Here is an 18,209-nt window from a genome sequence, read left to right on the forward strand (position 1 = left end):
TGACAATTGTTACGTTGACGATTTTAAATAATCTCGCGGGTTTTACGATGTCGTTGCCGAAGGAGTGAGGTTATGTCTTGTCACTCACCATAAACTTATCCGCTTCTTCGGGTAATCCTGTCGCTCCAGCAAACTCAGAAAGTACGGCAAAGTGTGCGCCTTGTTTCTGACTAGAACACTGATCAACACAGTCGGTTTTTTCGAGATCGCATTGCACGTAGCCAACAACACGAGACCAACAACGGAATATACCATTAAATATCCTCGAAGAATCATCGTGATGCGGATAGTAGATACATTCTAATCACGCACGTATCTTTTCGCGTAGCCTATCAAAAATTCTAGATAGAAGAATGAAGATTACGTAAAGAGATGACCTGACGACATGATCTATTCTTCTCATCCTTTGCCTATTATCACTATCACAAGTGCGTAGGTATGCGCAATCGATAAAACAGGAAATCATACGCAACATAAATCACATATCACATGGTTTTAACCAATCTTATGTCAAAAAATATATTTTTTTTATATCTATTTTTCTATAATATATAAATATATAATATTATATCTCTGAATTCTTTTTCTCTTTTGAGCTTTGTACAAAAAACATCTCAGAAATTCATACAAAATCTATACTTCACTATTAAAATATACATCGATTCTTACAGCAAATCTTTTTCAATATCTTGGTCAAATTTTTACTATAATCTTAATTCAATTTTTTACCGAAGGAATAGGAGTTTCTTTTGTTTCTTTTGTTTTATTCACTTCTTCTGATTTCACCTTTTTCTTTTGCGCATAACTGAGTTTGGTTTTGTCAAATTCTAGAACCATTATACCCAAATCTCCGCTATATCTATTCTTCGCAACCTAGTGACACAAGATAAAATAACTCGTCATATTGAAGATTAGAATATATACCATCTAACATTTGCATATATACCTGCAAATATTTCTTTCCTTTTATACTAATAAGTCTTTTATCTTGTATAATCAATACATTATCAGCTTCTTGACTCGCCTTGGCGCTGCCAAAAATAGACAAAGTTGTCAATTCTTCATCTCGCTCTTTTCTCGGATGTATAACCAAAGTAACGTGGCAGTTATACTTTGTAGAAAAATTCCTGAACTCTGCTATGATCTTGTCCTGTTTCCAAAACCTATGATATGCAATAATATATAAATATATAAATAAAATCAATTTTGCAAAAAGAAATAAAACATTCGTCTCACCTATCGGTCAGTTCTTCTGACATACCCATCATAAACTGCATATTGTCAATTATCACATGAGCTATGTCATGCACATACGTTGCATGTTCAACTGCCTGAAATAAAAAAAGCGAAAAGTTACACATAATACCAATTTTTCTTTTATAGATAATGTCATATGATCTTACATCCATAACAACTTTGATGTTCTGCTGACCGTGAAAAGTCATAAAGTAAATTGGTAATTTGTTAAAAGCATCTGCATATGTGTTGAATTTGTCCAAGTTGTCTTCTAAAGACACCTCTGCCATTTGTTGTAGCATGGTTCTGACTAGTCGAGCATTTCTGATTTCAAAACTGCCCCATAGTGTATTGACACCTTGCATTGCTAAATCTAGCGAATATTCACTCATAAATGTAGTTTTGCCACTGCCTAAAAATTTATTAATGTGTAAAAATATATAATTTTGTGAGCAGTATCCTCTCATGAAAGTAATTTAGTTATCTTCTTGTTTCAGTAGTTAACTGGTCTATTATTATCTTACCAGTTGGGCCAGTTAGAATCGTAAACTCTCCTCTTCTGTGTCCTTTTAAAATTCGATTTAAAGCAGGATATCTTTTCCACTTTACACCTTGGACTCTGTCTATATTTTGCAAATCGCATAATACATCTTGCCTGAGATCGTCGAAGGTAGTAATACTTTTATGCCAGATCGGTTGTGCGTTTGTCAAGATACTTTTAAGATCATAGCCTCTGTCAGCGGCTAGTTTTGGTCTAGGTTGCGTGTCGATTGGTCTCACAAAGTAACATCTCTTCTCATTTAATTTTTTAGCGAACTGTCTGGCTGTATACCAACTCGGTTCATCATTTCCAAACCACATAATTAATTTTTTAAAATTTTCGAAATTTGGCAACAACTGCTGTGGTAAATGCTGCAAATTGTATGGCAAGCAGACAATCACATTTGCTGCCTTTTGAGATGCTATTGCTAATAAATCATGTATTGTTGGCACAACCACTGCAGTCCCATCGCTTCTAGTACCTTTCTGCTTATAAATGATAAATCCACCAACGTTACAAATAGGTACAGTTTGTTCTAATTCTGGTTCACTAGAAAGGGTTTTATAACCCACGACATTGCCAAAAGCAATTAATGGAAAATATAGTAATGCTGGTGAAGTCGCATATACACCATTTAACTGTAAGATGTCCTCTTGTGAAATTCTCTGTAACAATTTTCTTTAATGTATAACACTCACATATATATAAACAATGAAATCTATATGTTAATTTAAACATCTTACTGAAAGGGAGAACATATTTAGTATTCTTTCATATGACTCTGATGACAAATTTGCAATTTGCTGATTAGATTTTATTATGTCATTCCATTGTGAGACATAATTTTCTTGAACTTTTATAGCATTTCTCAAAGTTTCCAATTCTTTTTGCGTATTATTTGTTTTGATCAGTTTTGTTAATGACAAAAATTTCTCCAATATATTCCATTCTCCTTTAGAATTACATTTATCACATACAAAGTATCCTGGAATAAACAAGTTTTTACAAGAAAAAATTATTTTAATGTTATCTATTTGCATACCTTTTATCAAAAATATTTATCTTATTATACATTTTACGATGTTTTTCTTTACCTGTTGTCTTATTAATATAAATCTTTGACTTCTTAGATTTTTCAGAGTCACATATAGGACATTCGACGATTATACATGCATGTCCTTCGACGGTGACAATATGCTTTTGCTTTAGACTATGTTTTATTTGAAATAATGATACCCCAGGTATCGGATCATTTATAGTGCTTCTATTAGTTACATACAAACGACGATAAAACATCAGAAATTTATCATATTTTTCTATAGTCAAAGAACGCACCAATAATTTTAAAGACATTATTTTTCTTATCTAATTGGAGCTTCATCGACATTGAAATTAGTTCTAGTAGCATTGAAATTGCTTTCATCGATAATAAAGGCTGATATTTCATCAGTCTAGCTGTAAAAGAATTTTATTTACGGCATAATTTAGTTCTGTAAGTGTTGTCACAATACAATTCGTTGTCCAAAGTATTATTCAACGAATAATTACAAGTTTCTCGCAAGAGCATCACTATTGTTTACATCGTTCGTCTTGTTGTCCTTATTGATGCTGATCTGTAACAAACTAACCAATGAAAAACCAGCGTGTGGAGCACGTGCACAGTATAACCTGTATAACCAGTATGTTCACTCAGCCCTGTTTTGTGGTTTGCGCCGATCCGTACTGCGCATCGGCATTATTTTGAGGGGAACCAATCAAAGGATTTTTGTATGTGTGGTAGTGCAAGTCGGTGTGACGCGCAACATTTTGTTTTCAATTTTCCAAAAACTGGGCAACCAACAAATTTTCTAATTAATCCAACAAATTCCAACAAAATACCAACAATTATTTCGGACAAAAAAAGTTCATAAAGTCAATGTGGTATTGCCACGTATTGCTAACTTCACATTTGCTTATCCCCGTAGAGCTCTAAAAAAGTATGTATGTACATACTCGTCCGCTATTTTTCTTCCAACCGCATGTGAAAGGTTATGTTTTTGTAAACATTAATACGCTTTTCGGTGTCGCGATTAATCTAAAAATTTAACTTAAATATAGATTCTGTTAAACTCAAAATAAGTGTTAATTGATTCTTAATTGATTAGACGTGTGTTCTTAAACGCGCGACAGTAGAATTCGTTTTATAAGTGTCATATTTTTCGTAAATCAACACATCGTGTCTTCGTTTCATTGCACATATTTGGAGCAGCAATTTTAAGGGCCGAAGGTATGTTATTTAAACTAATTGGACCCCAAGCTATCGATCAAGCCTACTTAGAACTTGATCCGTTCACTCGTTATCGAGATCTCAACATCTCGGGTACTCGCAACCCGTCGCGTCGCGTAAAAGAGTCACGGTCGGTCTCGCTCCGCGTGTACTTGGCACGAGACACTACCGTGTCTCTTGATAATACTTATCGCAAAAAATTGTCTTTTATATTGCAGTTTTGTCACATTTTTACATATTTGTGTTTTTAGATCTTTATAGCTGCAAAAATGTCAACTGAGGATAATAAAAAAAAATCCAAGTTTATCGCATTCTGGACAAAATGTAGAGGTAATTACCGCATAAATTCCTAATTTTTTCTTTTATTTATTAATTTAATACTCCATTTGTCATATTTAATATACTCCTATTTATTTCAGGACCCTATTAATGCCCGTTCTAGACTGGAGGATGATCCCTCTCGCAGCTCATCCTAGTGAGTAGGGTAGACGGGTAAAAATCATAGATAATCAATGATTTTTATCCGTCTACACTACTCACTAGGATGAGCCGCGAGTAGGACCATTCTCTAGTCTAGAACAGGCATAAACTTCAAGAGTATTACACAGATCAAAAAATTGAAAGCTTGTTGGCCGAATACGATATTTAATTAATAAACGAAAGAAAAAATTAGGAATTTATGCAACAATTACCTCTACATTTGGCTCAGGATGCGACTTGGATTTTTTTTATTGTCCTCAGTTAACATTTTACAAACAGCCAAAACTTAATCTAAAAACACAAATATGTGAAAATATGACAAAACTGCAATATGAAGACAATTTTTTTGTGATAAATATTATTTAAATAACATACCTTCGGCCCTTAAAATTGCTGCTCTAAATATGCGCAATGAAACGGAGACACGATGTGTTGATTTACGAAAAATATGACACTTATAAAACGAATTCTATTGTCGCGCGTTTAAGAACACACGTCTAATCAATTAAGAATCAATTAACACTTATTTTGAGTGTAACAGAATCGATATTTAGTTAAATTTTTGGATTAATCACGACACCGAAAAGCGTATTGATGTTTACGAAAACATAATCTTTTAAATGCGGTTGGAAGAAAAATGGCGGACGAGTATACTCACATTTATAGAGCCTTAGGCCGGTATTCATAATCATCTTATTTCAAGACCGTCTTAAGTAATATCTTAAGATGCTAATACGGCTCTGTGATTGGTTAATGACATCTTAAGATTGTACTTAAGGTGATCCTAAAGCCGTGATCCTAACCGGTTTTTTTTCTTAGTACTAATCTTTTAATTGGCTTTATAGAAATACAAAATTCTTGTCTAGAATTAAAGTACGCATCAAAATCTAGGTCATGGTGGTCGAATTTATATCAAAAACAAAAAAAATTAATATTTTTTGTTATACGTGACGACCACCACATATAAATTTGACCACCATGACCTACTAGATTTTGATGCGTACTTTAATTCTAGACAAGAATTTTGCATTTCTATAAAGCCAATTAAAAGATTAGTGCTAAGAAAAAAACTGAAAAAAACCGGTTAGGATCACGGGTTTAGGATCACCTTAAGATGGTCTTATAAGAACCGACTATGAATACGTACCGGCCTTAATCCCTGCAGGCTTACGTTCCGTCTATCTCTTCCTAAGTCTATGTCATAAACGTAGTGTAAAACATAACTCTATACACGTGCACGTGTAATTTTATTTACTATAAATCGCTCCATTAGTATTGAATCGCCGGTACGTATAAAAGCACAAATGTTATTAAGTAAGGGCCAAAGCACATATGACAGTACGTAGTCGTGGACGTCGTGGACGTAAGTAACGCACAAGCTTTGGCGTATCCTGATCTGTCGTCGGGGACTACGACCGTCGTATATCGCTACGCCATGTTAAGGCCTTTACACATAAAATGCCGTAAGGACGTAAAACGTAAGCGTAAGAAAATCGATCAATTCCAATCGAGTATTTTTTTCTACTGGGGTTACGGACAGCACAATACTTGATTGGGATTGGTCGGGTTTCTTACGCTTACGTTTTACGTTCTTCCGCGATTTTATGTGTGAAGGCCTTTATGTGCTTTGGCCCTTAAATGCCAGTATTTCTGATGATATTGACTATTAGGTATTTATTTAGAATACGAGCTTGAACGCGAATATAGATGAAATTATGTTCAATCGACGCATTTTTGCACGAAATAAAAGAATCTGGCAGATAAACGCGGCGATCTGCCTCGCGAAGCGAGATATTAATTGTTAGTGCCCATCTACAATAGGTGTTTTAAGCCCTAAGCCTTAAGAAATTGTTCAATCACAGTTGAATTTGAGGAGAATAATTGACTGTTACTACGTTTACGCGAGCGTTACTTCTGTAGTAACTTACGATAATTCCTTCGCGTAAACGGGATTTTCCTTCGCGTAAACGGGATTTTGTAGTAACTTACGATAATTTAATCCGCGTAAACGAGTAAATTACCGTAAGTTACTACAGAAGTAAAGCCCCTTGCACAATGCCAGGCAACAGGCAATAGGAACAGGGAATAGAAATCAGAAATCATGTATAAATGCAGAATAAACAGTGACACAGGCAATAGACACAGAGTTTCCGTCACGTTGGAAATTTTGTGCCTATTGCCTGTTGCCAACCAATCATAGCATTCAAACTTTTTAGGTTGTAATTAATGATTTTTTGGTTATTTCCTGTTCCTATTGCCTGTTGTCTGGCATTGTGCAAGGGGCTTAACGCTCGCGTAAACGTAGTATTTGATTGGTCAATTTCTTAGGGCTTAGGGCTTAAAACACATATTGTAGACGGGCACTTATGCTAGGTCTACAATGCGAGTCGTAAAGTCGTGAGTCGTAAGAATTGACTAATCACAATCGAATTTGAAGAGAATAATCGACTGTAATTGGTCAATTCTTACGACTCACGACTTTACGACTCGCATTGTAGACCTAGCATTACAGTTGACTACAATTTAGGTTAGAAAATTTGACATATCGACGAAATGCAGCGATACGAGCATGCGCTTTAGACGCTTGCGCATGCGTAAAGCGCGCCACTAACCTATATAGGTTAGGTTTACTTCTTAACAATAATCATTCGTTTATGATCCGTAAAATTCTTATCCCAGAACATTTTCCGTATAAACACGTATTGATGTCTTGAACCGCAAGCCACGGATTATTGTTTAATGCTGGGTCTACAATGCAAGTCGCAAAGTCGTGAGTCGCAAGAATTGACCAATCACAGTTGAATTTGAGAAGAATAATCGACTGTGATTGCTCAATTCTTGCGACTCACGACTTTGCGACTCGCATTGTAGACCCAGCATAACTGCTGGACTGAGTATGCCATGAGGTTCCTCAGTGAAAGTTAGCATAGAGTGCAGCACCATATCAAAATTGGTAGTATTCCGCGCGAGTTTCAAACACCAATTGTTAACATATGGGAAAAATCAGTATTGTAATAAAAATATTATGACTGTATGTCAATCGATAATGTTTATTCGCATTCATTAACTGAAATAACTCTGTTACAATTTGGTTCGCTGGGTAAAGAGTATATTAGATATAATAACCTATATTGACGATCTATTTTACCGATCTTGTAAATCCTTCTTTTTTCCCGTTACTTTTGCTCCCCGAAAACGGAGCTCTTTTTTTAATTTTTCCACAGACCACTTTGCGTATTTTTCGCCACTCATTATTATCACAATTCTTTTTTATCCTTTCGCTGCTTTGAAATTTGCGCCGTTAGCTACTAGGCACAGTGGCTCCCCTGTGCGGGAGCAAAAGTTAGTGAGGAACCTCATTGTAAGGCTGCGGTCATATGGACTGATATTTTCCGCGTAACGCGTTTTGCGTAACCAATCAGAGACGTTCCGCGTTTTCTGTTACGCGGAATTGAATGTCCTTAATGCACATGGTACATAAAACGGCAGCAGCGTATCGCATTTAACCAATGATATTTTTCTATTCTGTTAAAACATTACTAAATGTCGCAGTTGATTGGTTACGCGGAGTATTTATTACGCAAATTTTGTGTCCATGTGAACGATGAAATCAGAATATCACGTAAATGCATACAAATATATTTAAATGTTCCATAACCTGACTGACAGTGAATAAAGCGTAACCTAAAATGAATTCGGAGTTAATATAGCTATTATTGCTCTACAAAAGCAAACAATAAATAAAAAAGATTATAGAATGTCAATCATAAAATTAAAAAAATTAGTTACTCTTTTCTTACTGTGCAAAGAAAATGAGCGAAACAAAATAGTAAAACGGAAGTATCCGGGTTTATCCAATTTTTACAAACAAAAAGTGAGAACGATATGGAGCAAGTAAAACTCTTAAAAGAATTGTATTTTTATAATGATAAAAAATTAGATCTTTCTTTAACATTTAAACGATGATCGTATAACGGTGGCCTATAGTTCATCTTCGTCTAATCTGTTCACTGTAAAAAAAGTTTGATTATAATTCTGCATTTTATATAATATATGTACATACAAATTGATACATGTAAGAAGTGTATATCAATAGTAGCTACATTATTTTCGTCAATGCTTGTACTTATTTTCATCGTATTCTTTAAAACATTCATGTTGTAATATATTTTGGCATTGATGTGCCCATGAGCCAACTACAATATCCACATTTAATTTGCTGTAAACAAAGATAATTATGTTAACAAATTAAGAACCGAATAATATAACCTATAACACACATCAAACAAAATAAGAAAACCAACATAGAACAAATAAATATAGAAATAAATAAAGAAAAATATAAGAGAGAAAATAAAACAGTTGTTTACATATTTTTGTAGTAAACTCTAAACCAAAGAATAATAATATCTAAAGAAGAACTTACAGGTGCCTCCATGTCGCCTCTACCGCTGAGTACCACACAGGCTGGATTCGGGGAGCGTGCTATTGGGTCTGTTCGCGTTGCTTGCACTTTTTGCACTCAGCATCTTCGCTTTCTCTCTCTCCAACGGCCGAATATATATTTATCTCATTTTAAGTGCAAAAATGTTTGGGGATTTCAAGCAACGCGAACAAGCCTATTAGCGCTATTTGCTTATTCTATCCTTGTTTTACACCTGATGAGCGATAAAGATAGAATGATGCAATAGCGCTAATAGCGCGCTTCCCGAACGCAGCCACAAAAGTCGCGCAAGCCGCAAACTCGCGTAATACGCAACTTTTTAAAACAAGCGTAACAGAAAACGCGGAACGTTTCTGATTGGTTACGCGATACGCGTTACGCGGAAAATATCAGTCCATGGGACCGCACCCTAATGGCTCGTCTACAATAGCCGTAAAAGTATGCAGTAAGACGTGAGCAGTAAGCTATTGACCAACCACAGTCGATTATTCTTGAATTGTAAAAATCCTATTAGGGCCTTGGCACATAGACTTAAGCAGTAAGAAATCAACAGTATGGATTCGCTACCGCTTAGGGCCGTGCCTTAAGTTCTTGACTGTGATTGGCTGATTTGCTTACTGCTTGAGTTTTACTGCTTAAGTTTTTCTATGTGCCACGGCCTTTAAGCAGGGCACACACACTTTTCATAGAACGTAACAATAAGGTTTCGACCAATCGAAACCTTACTGACGGCTCGATTCGGCCGTCTGTAACCGTAGAAGTAAGAATTGAGCAACGCGATTGGTCGAAACCTTACTGTTCTGCGAAAAGTGTGTGTGCCCTGCTTTAAGTCCATCGCACACAAAATGCATAGCTTAGCATAAACGTAGCATAAGACCGCTAAACCAATGAGCATCCAGCATAGAGTCGCCATATTAATTTACATAAGATGCTCATTGGTCCAGCGATCTTATGCTATGCTTATGCAACCTATGCAATTTTGTGTGCGATGGCCTTTAAGGCTGATTTATAGAGGCCGTAACCGTTGATTTAAGATGTAATCTTTAAGAAATTGACCAATTATAGTCGATTATTCTTCTCACATTCGACTGTAATTGGTCAATTTCTTAAAGATTACGGCTTAAATCAACGGTTACGGCCTTTATAAATCAGCCTTTAGTCAACAGCTTACTGTTAAGCGGGGAACACACACTTCTGCACAACGCATATTGCGTAAGCATAAGAAAATTGATTGGTCCATACACATGTGCATAAGAAAATAGACCAATCAATTTTCTTATGCTTACGCATTATGCGTTATGCAGAAGTGTGTGCTCCCCGCTTTAAGGTGGAAGCACATAAAATTGCAGGAGCCATAAGCACGAATGCAGAAGCCATATGCGCATGCGGTATGGTGTCTGCATACTGCCTATGGCTTCTGAATTTTCAATCTACATAAAAATACATAAGCATAGTGTATGTAGATTGAAAATTCAGAAGCCATAGCAGTATGCAGACACCATAGCGCATGCGCATATGGCTTCTGCATTCATGCTCATGGCTCTTGCAATTTTATGTGCTTCCACCTTTAGGGTGCTGTCCCATGGACGTCGGAATTATCGGAAAACGGAATCGGAAAGGTGGGATGGTGGGGAGCTAACCAATCAGAATGATTCCGTTGCGTGTCTTCACATCTGGGTTCCCCATGGCGATCATTTTTCGGAACGGAATTCATGCATGTGCATGTGCATGTACGTAATTCAAATATCTGGCGGTCACTGGTGGTTAAAGAGTGGTGATAAGTTGTATTTATATAGTTATTTTGATCGGAAAAAGGGGAATATGATGTCATCTGCTGTAAGTATTGTAATTATGAGATACGTATGCTAAGTTATGTTATATTAGGTTATAATGTTTATATATTGATGGTCTAGCATACATTTCTAGCCTAACATACATATACAATATGGTTATTAGTAGTATTAGTAGTATTCAATATTTGTTAAAAACAGTATAACAGTAACTTATCACAACACTCTTTAACCGCCAGTGACTGCCAGATATTTGAATTATTACGCACATGCATGAATTCCGTTCCGAAAAATGATCGCCATGGGGAACCCCGATGTAAAAACACGCAACGGAATCATTCTGATTTGTTAGCTCCCCACCATCTCACCTTTCCGATTCCGTTTTCCGATAATTTCGATGTCCATGGGACAGCACCCTTAAAGGTGGAAGCACATAAAATTGCAGAAGCCATATGCGCATGCGCTATGGTATCTGTAGAGCTCTACAGACCACAGCGCAATGCGCATGCGCATATGGCTTCTGCATTCTGCTCATGGCTCCTGCAATTTTATGTGCTTTTACCTTAAGCCCCGGACACACGAATCGACGAAAGACGTAAGACGTAAATAGTCGAATAGTCGACTCTGATTGGTGGATTTTCTTACGATTTACGTCTTACGTCTTCCGTCGATTCGTGTGTGAAGGCCTTTAGGGTACATCTATCGTAACGCTTTGATCGTGGTCGTAAGCAATGAAGTCGTCGTAAACGCACGGTGAACATTACGATAGATGTAGCCTAGGCCTTTAAGGCCTTCACACATAAAATCGCGTAAGAACGTAAAACGTAAGCGTAAGAAAATCGACCAATCCCAATCAAATATTGTGCTGTCCGTAACCACAGTAGGGGGAAATACTTGATTGGGATTGATCGATTTTCTTACGCCTACGTTTTACGTCCTTACGACATTTTATGTGTGAAGGCCTTTACGCGGAAAATATCAGTCCATGTGACCGCACCCTAAAAGAAGTTTTTTTGGCGCGCTTTACGCATGCGCGTTGCGCAAGTGTCCAAAGCGCATGCTCGTATCGCTGCATTTCGTCGATATATCAGATTTTCTAACCTGAATAGTCGTCAACTGTAACGATTTAATATCTCGCGAGGCAAACCGCCGCGTAACTGCCAGATTCTTTCATTTTGTATAAAAACGTGTCGATTGAACATAATTTCATCTATATTCGCGTTCAGTCCCGTATTCTAAATAAATACCATTTAATTATGATGTACGAAAGGAATTGAAATCACAGTTATCGCATAATTCGTCCGGAAATATTTCAGAAAAGTACCTAATTTATTTATATCTATTACAATGACAAATCAGCGACCAGTTTCTTGCGGGTTGGATTTTTGCTGTGCGGTAAATCTAAGTGATTGTTTAATTTATGCAAATGACTCAAAGTAAGCTGTTACTAATTTATATATATTTAATTATTATGCTTTTGGTATATGTATTTATATTTAACGCAATCTGCACACGCTATTTGTGCTTTTATTTATATTTCAGATATGATTTTGTTTGCGTCCCCTTGGTTCATCCTTTATTTAAAAGAGAATTTATCTCTGGACCTGCCAAAAATCGTCCAGGACCATTTACTAGGCCTGACTTAATTTTATCCAGTTCAGGTATAAATTAAGTATAAACATGTATATATTTGAATTAATTATATCAATACTTGAAATAAATAAGTTAGTTTAAGATAAATCTATAATATTATTTTGTAGATTGGAATAATTTAATAATTGGGAAGTTTTCGCCACTTATCAATGTTGACTCGATTGATCCAGTCGTCAGAAAAAATAGTGAAGAAACCTTAAATCAGGAATTATGCTTAGCTAGCCACTTTGGTTTGTCAGGAGTGACTTTTAAATTAAGATGTGGGGTAGATAAAAATATGAATCTTGCCAGGATTATTTCTGATAAAGTAAACAAAGATAACTGTACCTTCCAGGTAACACATACAATACAATTATAATTTTTAGTATTAATTTTTATAAATTAAGAGATGCTTGACAAACAGTAAAAAATATACTTAATACTTATACTGTTAAAAATGAATATTTTAGGATAGGAATGTCATTTACATTTAAAAACTAAATATGTTTATCAATATAGAATTATTAATTTTTTATTTATAAACTGTAGGATGAGATATGGGTTTGAGATTATCAAAACATTCTGTTGATTATAGGTATGGATACAAGTTCCTATGGAGAATCCAATTAGGCAAACCTATTCTTACAGAACAGAGGATTGCCCAGTAGAAGAAAATCCATGGGAATGGTGGAATGTCTTTAGAGTAATATGTGATTACAATAAAAGATTAGGAATTGCGTTAATTGTCAGTCATGACCTGCCTGAAGAGGAAGAGGTAACTTATGGCTCCTGTACACAGGACGCGGGACAATGCGGCAAAACGGCAAAGCGGTGACCAATCACCGTTTTATAATCAGTCAATTATACAATATATATTACTTCCGGAAAAGCAAGACAATAATTTGTCACCGCTTTGCCACGTCCTGTGTGCAGGAGCCATTAAAGATAAGTTTATAATTTAACTATAGAATACCACACTTCCTACGAGTCCCGATTTTATCACACTGGGTGTACGATACCCAGTGTACTTTCAATTATTAATAACTTTTTGAAAAGTCGATATTTTTAAACATGTTTCTAGGTTTTTTTAAATTTAAACAGCAGAATGTCAGAAACGCGTCTGTGTCATAATTGCGATTAACATTTAAAGACAAAAATTAATTTCGGAAAAAGCCCGAATAGAAATTTTTCTGACTCACAAAAAGCGCTATTTGGTTCCAAAAATTACTTTTTTTTTAACGCTGTATTGTGTAAAAAGACTAGTCATTTGTTGAAGGTAAAGGATGTAATTTTTCAAAAAGAAATAAGAAATAATGATTTCTTTAAAAAATATATTGTTTTGACGTGACAAAAGTTGACTATGACACTAAAGCACTTACACCACACATAGGTATAGCACATTCAATATTGTTTTTAAGGCTCCTGGGCTTTCGCCACGGTCATGTGAGATCATGATGTCAGAGGCGAGAAATAACACGCTGAGAAGTTTTGTGTTACATTTATTTTACGAATGTTTATTAACTGTCAAGGGAAAAGGATAGACCTCAGAGTATTTTTGAAGTGTGCTGAAATGATCTGAAGTATTATTTTATGCAAATATAATAGCTTTTTATTTGGAAATGGCACACAAGAATTCTTAACGTGTCATTTCTCGCTTCTGACACGCTACGTCACGAACTAACACGATCGCGGCGAGTACTCAGGAGCCTTAATGGCATGTCATACATCTATTAAACGGCAGATGAGGCTGCGCAGCATGGAGAGTCATAGAGGGGGAACAAAAGTTTATTTACCTTACTTTACCACTTCGATTCCTTAACTTTCACTATATGTATAGAAACGGCGGGAATTTTAATAACAAATGTGAGTGTGTTACACTCACAATCAGTGTGATGTTCTACGGTTAAAATTGTGCAATATGAATGTGATGTGTATAAACTTACAATTTGAGTTTTAATTTATAAGATTGATAGATGGCTCGGAGAACCAGTGAGATGTTTGATTTTGCCGACAACGTTATTTCTAACAAATAAAAAAGGATATCCGGTACTAAGTAAAGCACACCAAGTATTAGTAAAGAGATTTGCTGTGTTAGAAGTACAATTTATTTTAACAGGCGCATCACGTTACCAAAGTATTAGCTACTATCATAACTACCTTGATTACCTGTGGAAGGTAAAACTGAAGAGATGATATAAAATTATCAAAAGATGAATTCTTTCTTTATAACAACTTTGTTGAATGTAGGAAATAATGTCTTTATTTTTTCAGGGATGCCAAAGTGATGGAACAGTGGAAAGATTCGCTCGAGGATATGAGGATTATCTGCAATGTCCATTACAGCCTCTAATGGATAATCTGGAGTCACAAACTTATGAAATATTTGAGAAGGATCCCGTAAAGTATCGAGAATATCAGAGTGCTATATACGAAGCTATTAAAGCAATAATATCCAAGATGGAAGAGGAGGAAAGGACGATGTAAGTCGAATCATTATAAGGTAATATACGTAATTAATAATATACGTATAACAATTATAAATTTTTAGAGTTATTATGGTAGTTGGTGCTGGAAGAGGGCCGCTTGTAACCGCATCTCTGAATGCCGCAGAAATGGCCTATCGAGAAGTAAAAATATATGCAGTGGAGAAAAATCCTAATGCCGTGATAACGTGAGATTATTTTAAAATATAACAATTATATTGGATTGGATAAAAAATCTAATTTTTTTAATAGGATGATTTTTATTAAGTGTAATATAATTATATCAATGAGAAGAAAAATTAAGCCAAAAATAACAAAAAGTAGTCGGGAGAAAAAAGATTAGCGATTTTTTATTTAATAAAATATTGATTTTATATAAAACTTGTTTTTGAATTTCTTTTGAAAAAAATAAATTGGGACATTCTTTGTCCAATATTATATTACATTTTATATGATTATAAATTATATATTCATTAATTTCATCATCTATATTTACAGTTTACAGGCCCTTCAGAGAGATATGTGGAAAGAAAAAGTTACAGTAGTATCGTGCGATATGAGAGAATGGAATCCCCCAGAAAAAGCTGATATTATTGTGTCTGAATTACTCGGATCCTTTGGCGATAACGAATTATCTCCTGAATGTCTAGATAATGTCCTCAAGTTCTTAAGAGGTTCGCAATACATGCCAAACTACATAAATTATATGAATAGCATTAATCATTTTTTTAATACTTATTTGAAATTTTTAGATGACGGAATTAACATACCGCAATCATATACTTCATACATAGCTCCTATGCAATCCTCTAAACTGTACAATGAAGTAAGGCAACTTAGAGATAAAGATAAACATCCGATGACTCACTTTGAAACTCCATATGTAGTACATCTTCAAAACAAATACGACATAGCAAATCCAAAACCACTTTTTACATTCAAACATCCGAATACAGGTTTGTATAAAGTATCCAATTATTTATATTTTAATTATTTTAATTTCCTTACACATTTGTATCTTTTTAGACGCTGTTACTGACAATTCGAGATATGAAACCAAAACTTTCCAAGTGGAACAGAATTGCGTATTACATGGATTTTCAGGATATTTTACAGCAGTTTTATATGGAAACATCACATTAAGCATAGAGCCTAGCACATATAGCCCAGATATGTTTAGTTGGTTCCCAATCTTTTTTCCACTTAAGGTATATAATAAAAATAATTTTTTCTTTTTAAGGTATACTTGTAAAATATAAATCTTGAGATAAGATAAAAATATTTATCGATACAGGAACCAATACAATTGAAAGCAGAAGATGAAATAGTGGTTCATTTCTGGCGCAGATGTGGTTCTAAGAAAGTGTGGTACGAATGGTGTCTTAGCAAACCCATCCCAGTCTCAATCCATAATTCAACTGGACGTTCTTCCATTATCGGATTATAATGTAACGATTCCGTGTTTATTCCTTGTTTGTTTAAGATCTTTCTGATAATGTATGCAATATCATAATTAGGTTATCAAGTATCAATTATTATAGGTAGTATACTTAAATTTTCTAAAGAATAGATAGTATTTACTCCGAATATTTTTCGTATTTTTGCATTAATTTTATTTGACATTTGTAAGCTTGATGCATTAATGTAAACAAGATTTAGAATTCAATTTGACATAGAACTTGATATAATGTAGAATATAAATTTTTTTATTTACATATGTGTATATATGTGAGTGACGCGACAAAAGTTTCTGAAACAAATGTTTATTCGTTTGTTTTACTTGTGGTATTATATGTACATACGCCTGAGATCAAAAGACGCGGTAGCGTCTCGCACCAAGTTTACGCGTATATAAGTATATTGGAGTGTGCATTGGCTTGGCTGATGTGAGGCGAGAGAGAGAGAGGTAATATAGCATGGTGTCTTTGTCATACAATTTGTATGACAGACAACTGCAGGATACGTACATGCATCTTGTACAACAGAGAAAAACAGAGATCCCAAAACATTATCTATTTTCTGATAATTTTTCGTCCATGGGCGTAGTATGGCAGTGCACACTCCAGTATACTTATATCTCAGTGTATTGTAAAGTACTCGGATTGTATATTTTTTATCATCCGATATTTATTTAGCATCAGGTAATAGTCATTGACAGCGTAAAACGATAAAGAATAAAGAGAAGTATATTCGTGTGAAAGATACGATATATAAATATTTGCTTTATTGCAAATAGTTTTTTTATGTACTGTAACTGTAGATCTTAATATGACGCTGATGTCTGAGGTCACTGATATTCAATGAGGTCATTGATATTGTAGAATTTTGATAACATGTATTACGAGATGTTCTCGAAGCGTACTGTTACTGTCTTCTTAAACTCACGTGATTTGAAAAACGTCTAAATTCTACATATTGTAAGATTGATATTGAACCAAATGTTGTCCATATAACAATAATCCTGAATATAAATATGTACACTTTACAATAAATTTCTACTTATTGACAAATGACTTCAAATTTTTTATATAAATCCCTCTGATTTATTTAATAAAAGAAATTATTATAATTCTATACTATAATTCTACACACATAATATCAAATTATGTGTGTAAGCTAAGCTATCTTACTTTATTATACAGTAAAACATAAGACAGAAGATGCATGTAATATCCACAGATATAATAATATTGTTAACAATTCATGAAATCAACATGGAGGACAACAAACGAAAAAAATATTACCGCTTATAACTTAAAACTTAAAATATGGAAAGTCTATCTGTTCTCATTTAATTCTAGTGTATAAAACCAGAGAATACTAAATAACAAACTATCTTCTAATAACAAACAACTAATGAAATAATTTAAAGAGAATTCTATATCAATTAAATGCTAACACTTTAGATAAAAAATCTATGAAATGAAAACTAATGTCGATTGAGTGTAATTATGCAAGGTGAAATTAATCTCAACTTAATATCTCCTTTTTTTATTGTAAAATGTATGTCTGAGAATAATGTGGTCTAATATACAATCTAGCTGCATTAAGAATACAAGGATTGCTTCTATTTTATAAGAAATTTATAGAATTTTATTCGTTGTGATTAAAAAAATTAAGTAAAAAAATTGTACGTGTAGCTACCAAAGTTATTTTTTTTAGTCTCTCGGACCTTCTCAGTTTAACACAAATTATCCTACAGTATGACTTACTGTAATAAATGCATAAATCATCCTTTCACAACGTGATTGTGACGCGACTTTACAACAGATGTATAACGGTTTTATAATTATGCGTATTGTGTTTTAATTCTTTTAATCTTTGATTTTTTTTGTAT

At 34.4% G+C, this 18,209-nt stretch overlaps 4 protein-coding genes across 7 annotated transcripts in view; 1 reads left to right on the forward strand and 3 right to left on the reverse strand.

The window, feature by feature from the left end:
* LOC139814470 (glycosyltransferase 25 family member) overlaps nucleotides 1-474 on the reverse strand; it is a 114,070-nt gene extending 113,596 nt beyond the window's left edge. For 2 of the 3 annotated variants that reach the window (XM_071780741.1, XM_071780740.1), the window contains exon 1: nucleotides 89-474. In XM_071780741.1, the coding sequence (XP_071636842.1) occupies nucleotides 89-276 (188 nt within the window). In that variant the 5' untranslated portion in view covers nucleotides 277-474. The remainder of the gene's footprint in view (nucleotides 1-88) is intronic. The other variant, XM_071780742.1, reaches the window with a different exon arrangement.
* LOC139814476 (uncharacterized) overlaps nucleotides 1-18,209 on the reverse strand; it is a 172,820-nt gene that overhangs the window by 24,744 nt on the left and 129,867 nt on the right. The window lies entirely within an intron of this gene.
* Nucleotides 621-3,789, reverse strand: Mtdna-helicase (mitochondrial DNA helicase). 2 transcript variants are annotated; one of them, XM_071780739.1, is made up of 8 exons: nucleotides 3,326-3,789; nucleotides 2,872-3,232; nucleotides 2,521-2,762; nucleotides 1,761-2,442; nucleotides 1,404-1,648; nucleotides 1,237-1,331; nucleotides 947-1,163; nucleotides 621-873 (listed from the first exon to the last, which is right to left on the reverse strand). In XM_071780739.1, exons 2-8 carry the CDS (start codon nucleotides 3,128-3,130, stop codon nucleotides 718-720), a joined length of 1,896 nt encoding a protein of 631 aa, XP_071636840.1. In that variant the 5' UTR covers nucleotides 3,131-3,232; nucleotides 3,326-3,789; the 3' UTR covers nucleotides 621-717. The 2 variants fall into 2 exon arrangements, with proteins under 2 accessions (XP_071636840.1, XP_071636839.1); XM_071780738.1 differs by having other exon boundaries at nucleotides 2,872-3,789.
* Csul (protein arginine N-methyltransferase 5) lies at nucleotides 11,840-17,385 on the forward strand. The gene is made up of 11 exons (XM_071780376.1): nucleotides 11,840-12,193; nucleotides 12,300-12,418; nucleotides 12,518-12,744; nucleotides 12,985-13,164; nucleotides 14,355-14,564; nucleotides 14,661-14,869; nucleotides 14,938-15,060; nucleotides 15,371-15,546; nucleotides 15,625-15,828; nucleotides 15,899-16,080; nucleotides 16,167-17,385. The coding sequence occupies exons 1-11, from the start codon at nucleotides 12,105-12,107 to the stop codon at nucleotides 16,317-16,319; spliced, it is 1,872 nt and encodes a 623-aa protein (XP_071636477.1). The 5' UTR covers nucleotides 11,840-12,104; the 3' UTR covers nucleotides 16,320-17,385.

Source organism: Temnothorax longispinosus, chromosome 6, assembly GCF_030848805.1.
Source record: "Temnothorax longispinosus isolate EJ_2023e chromosome 6, Tlon_JGU_v1, whole genome shotgun sequence".
Lineage (NCBI taxonomy): Eukaryota > Metazoa > Arthropoda > Insecta > Hymenoptera > Formicidae > Temnothorax > Temnothorax longispinosus.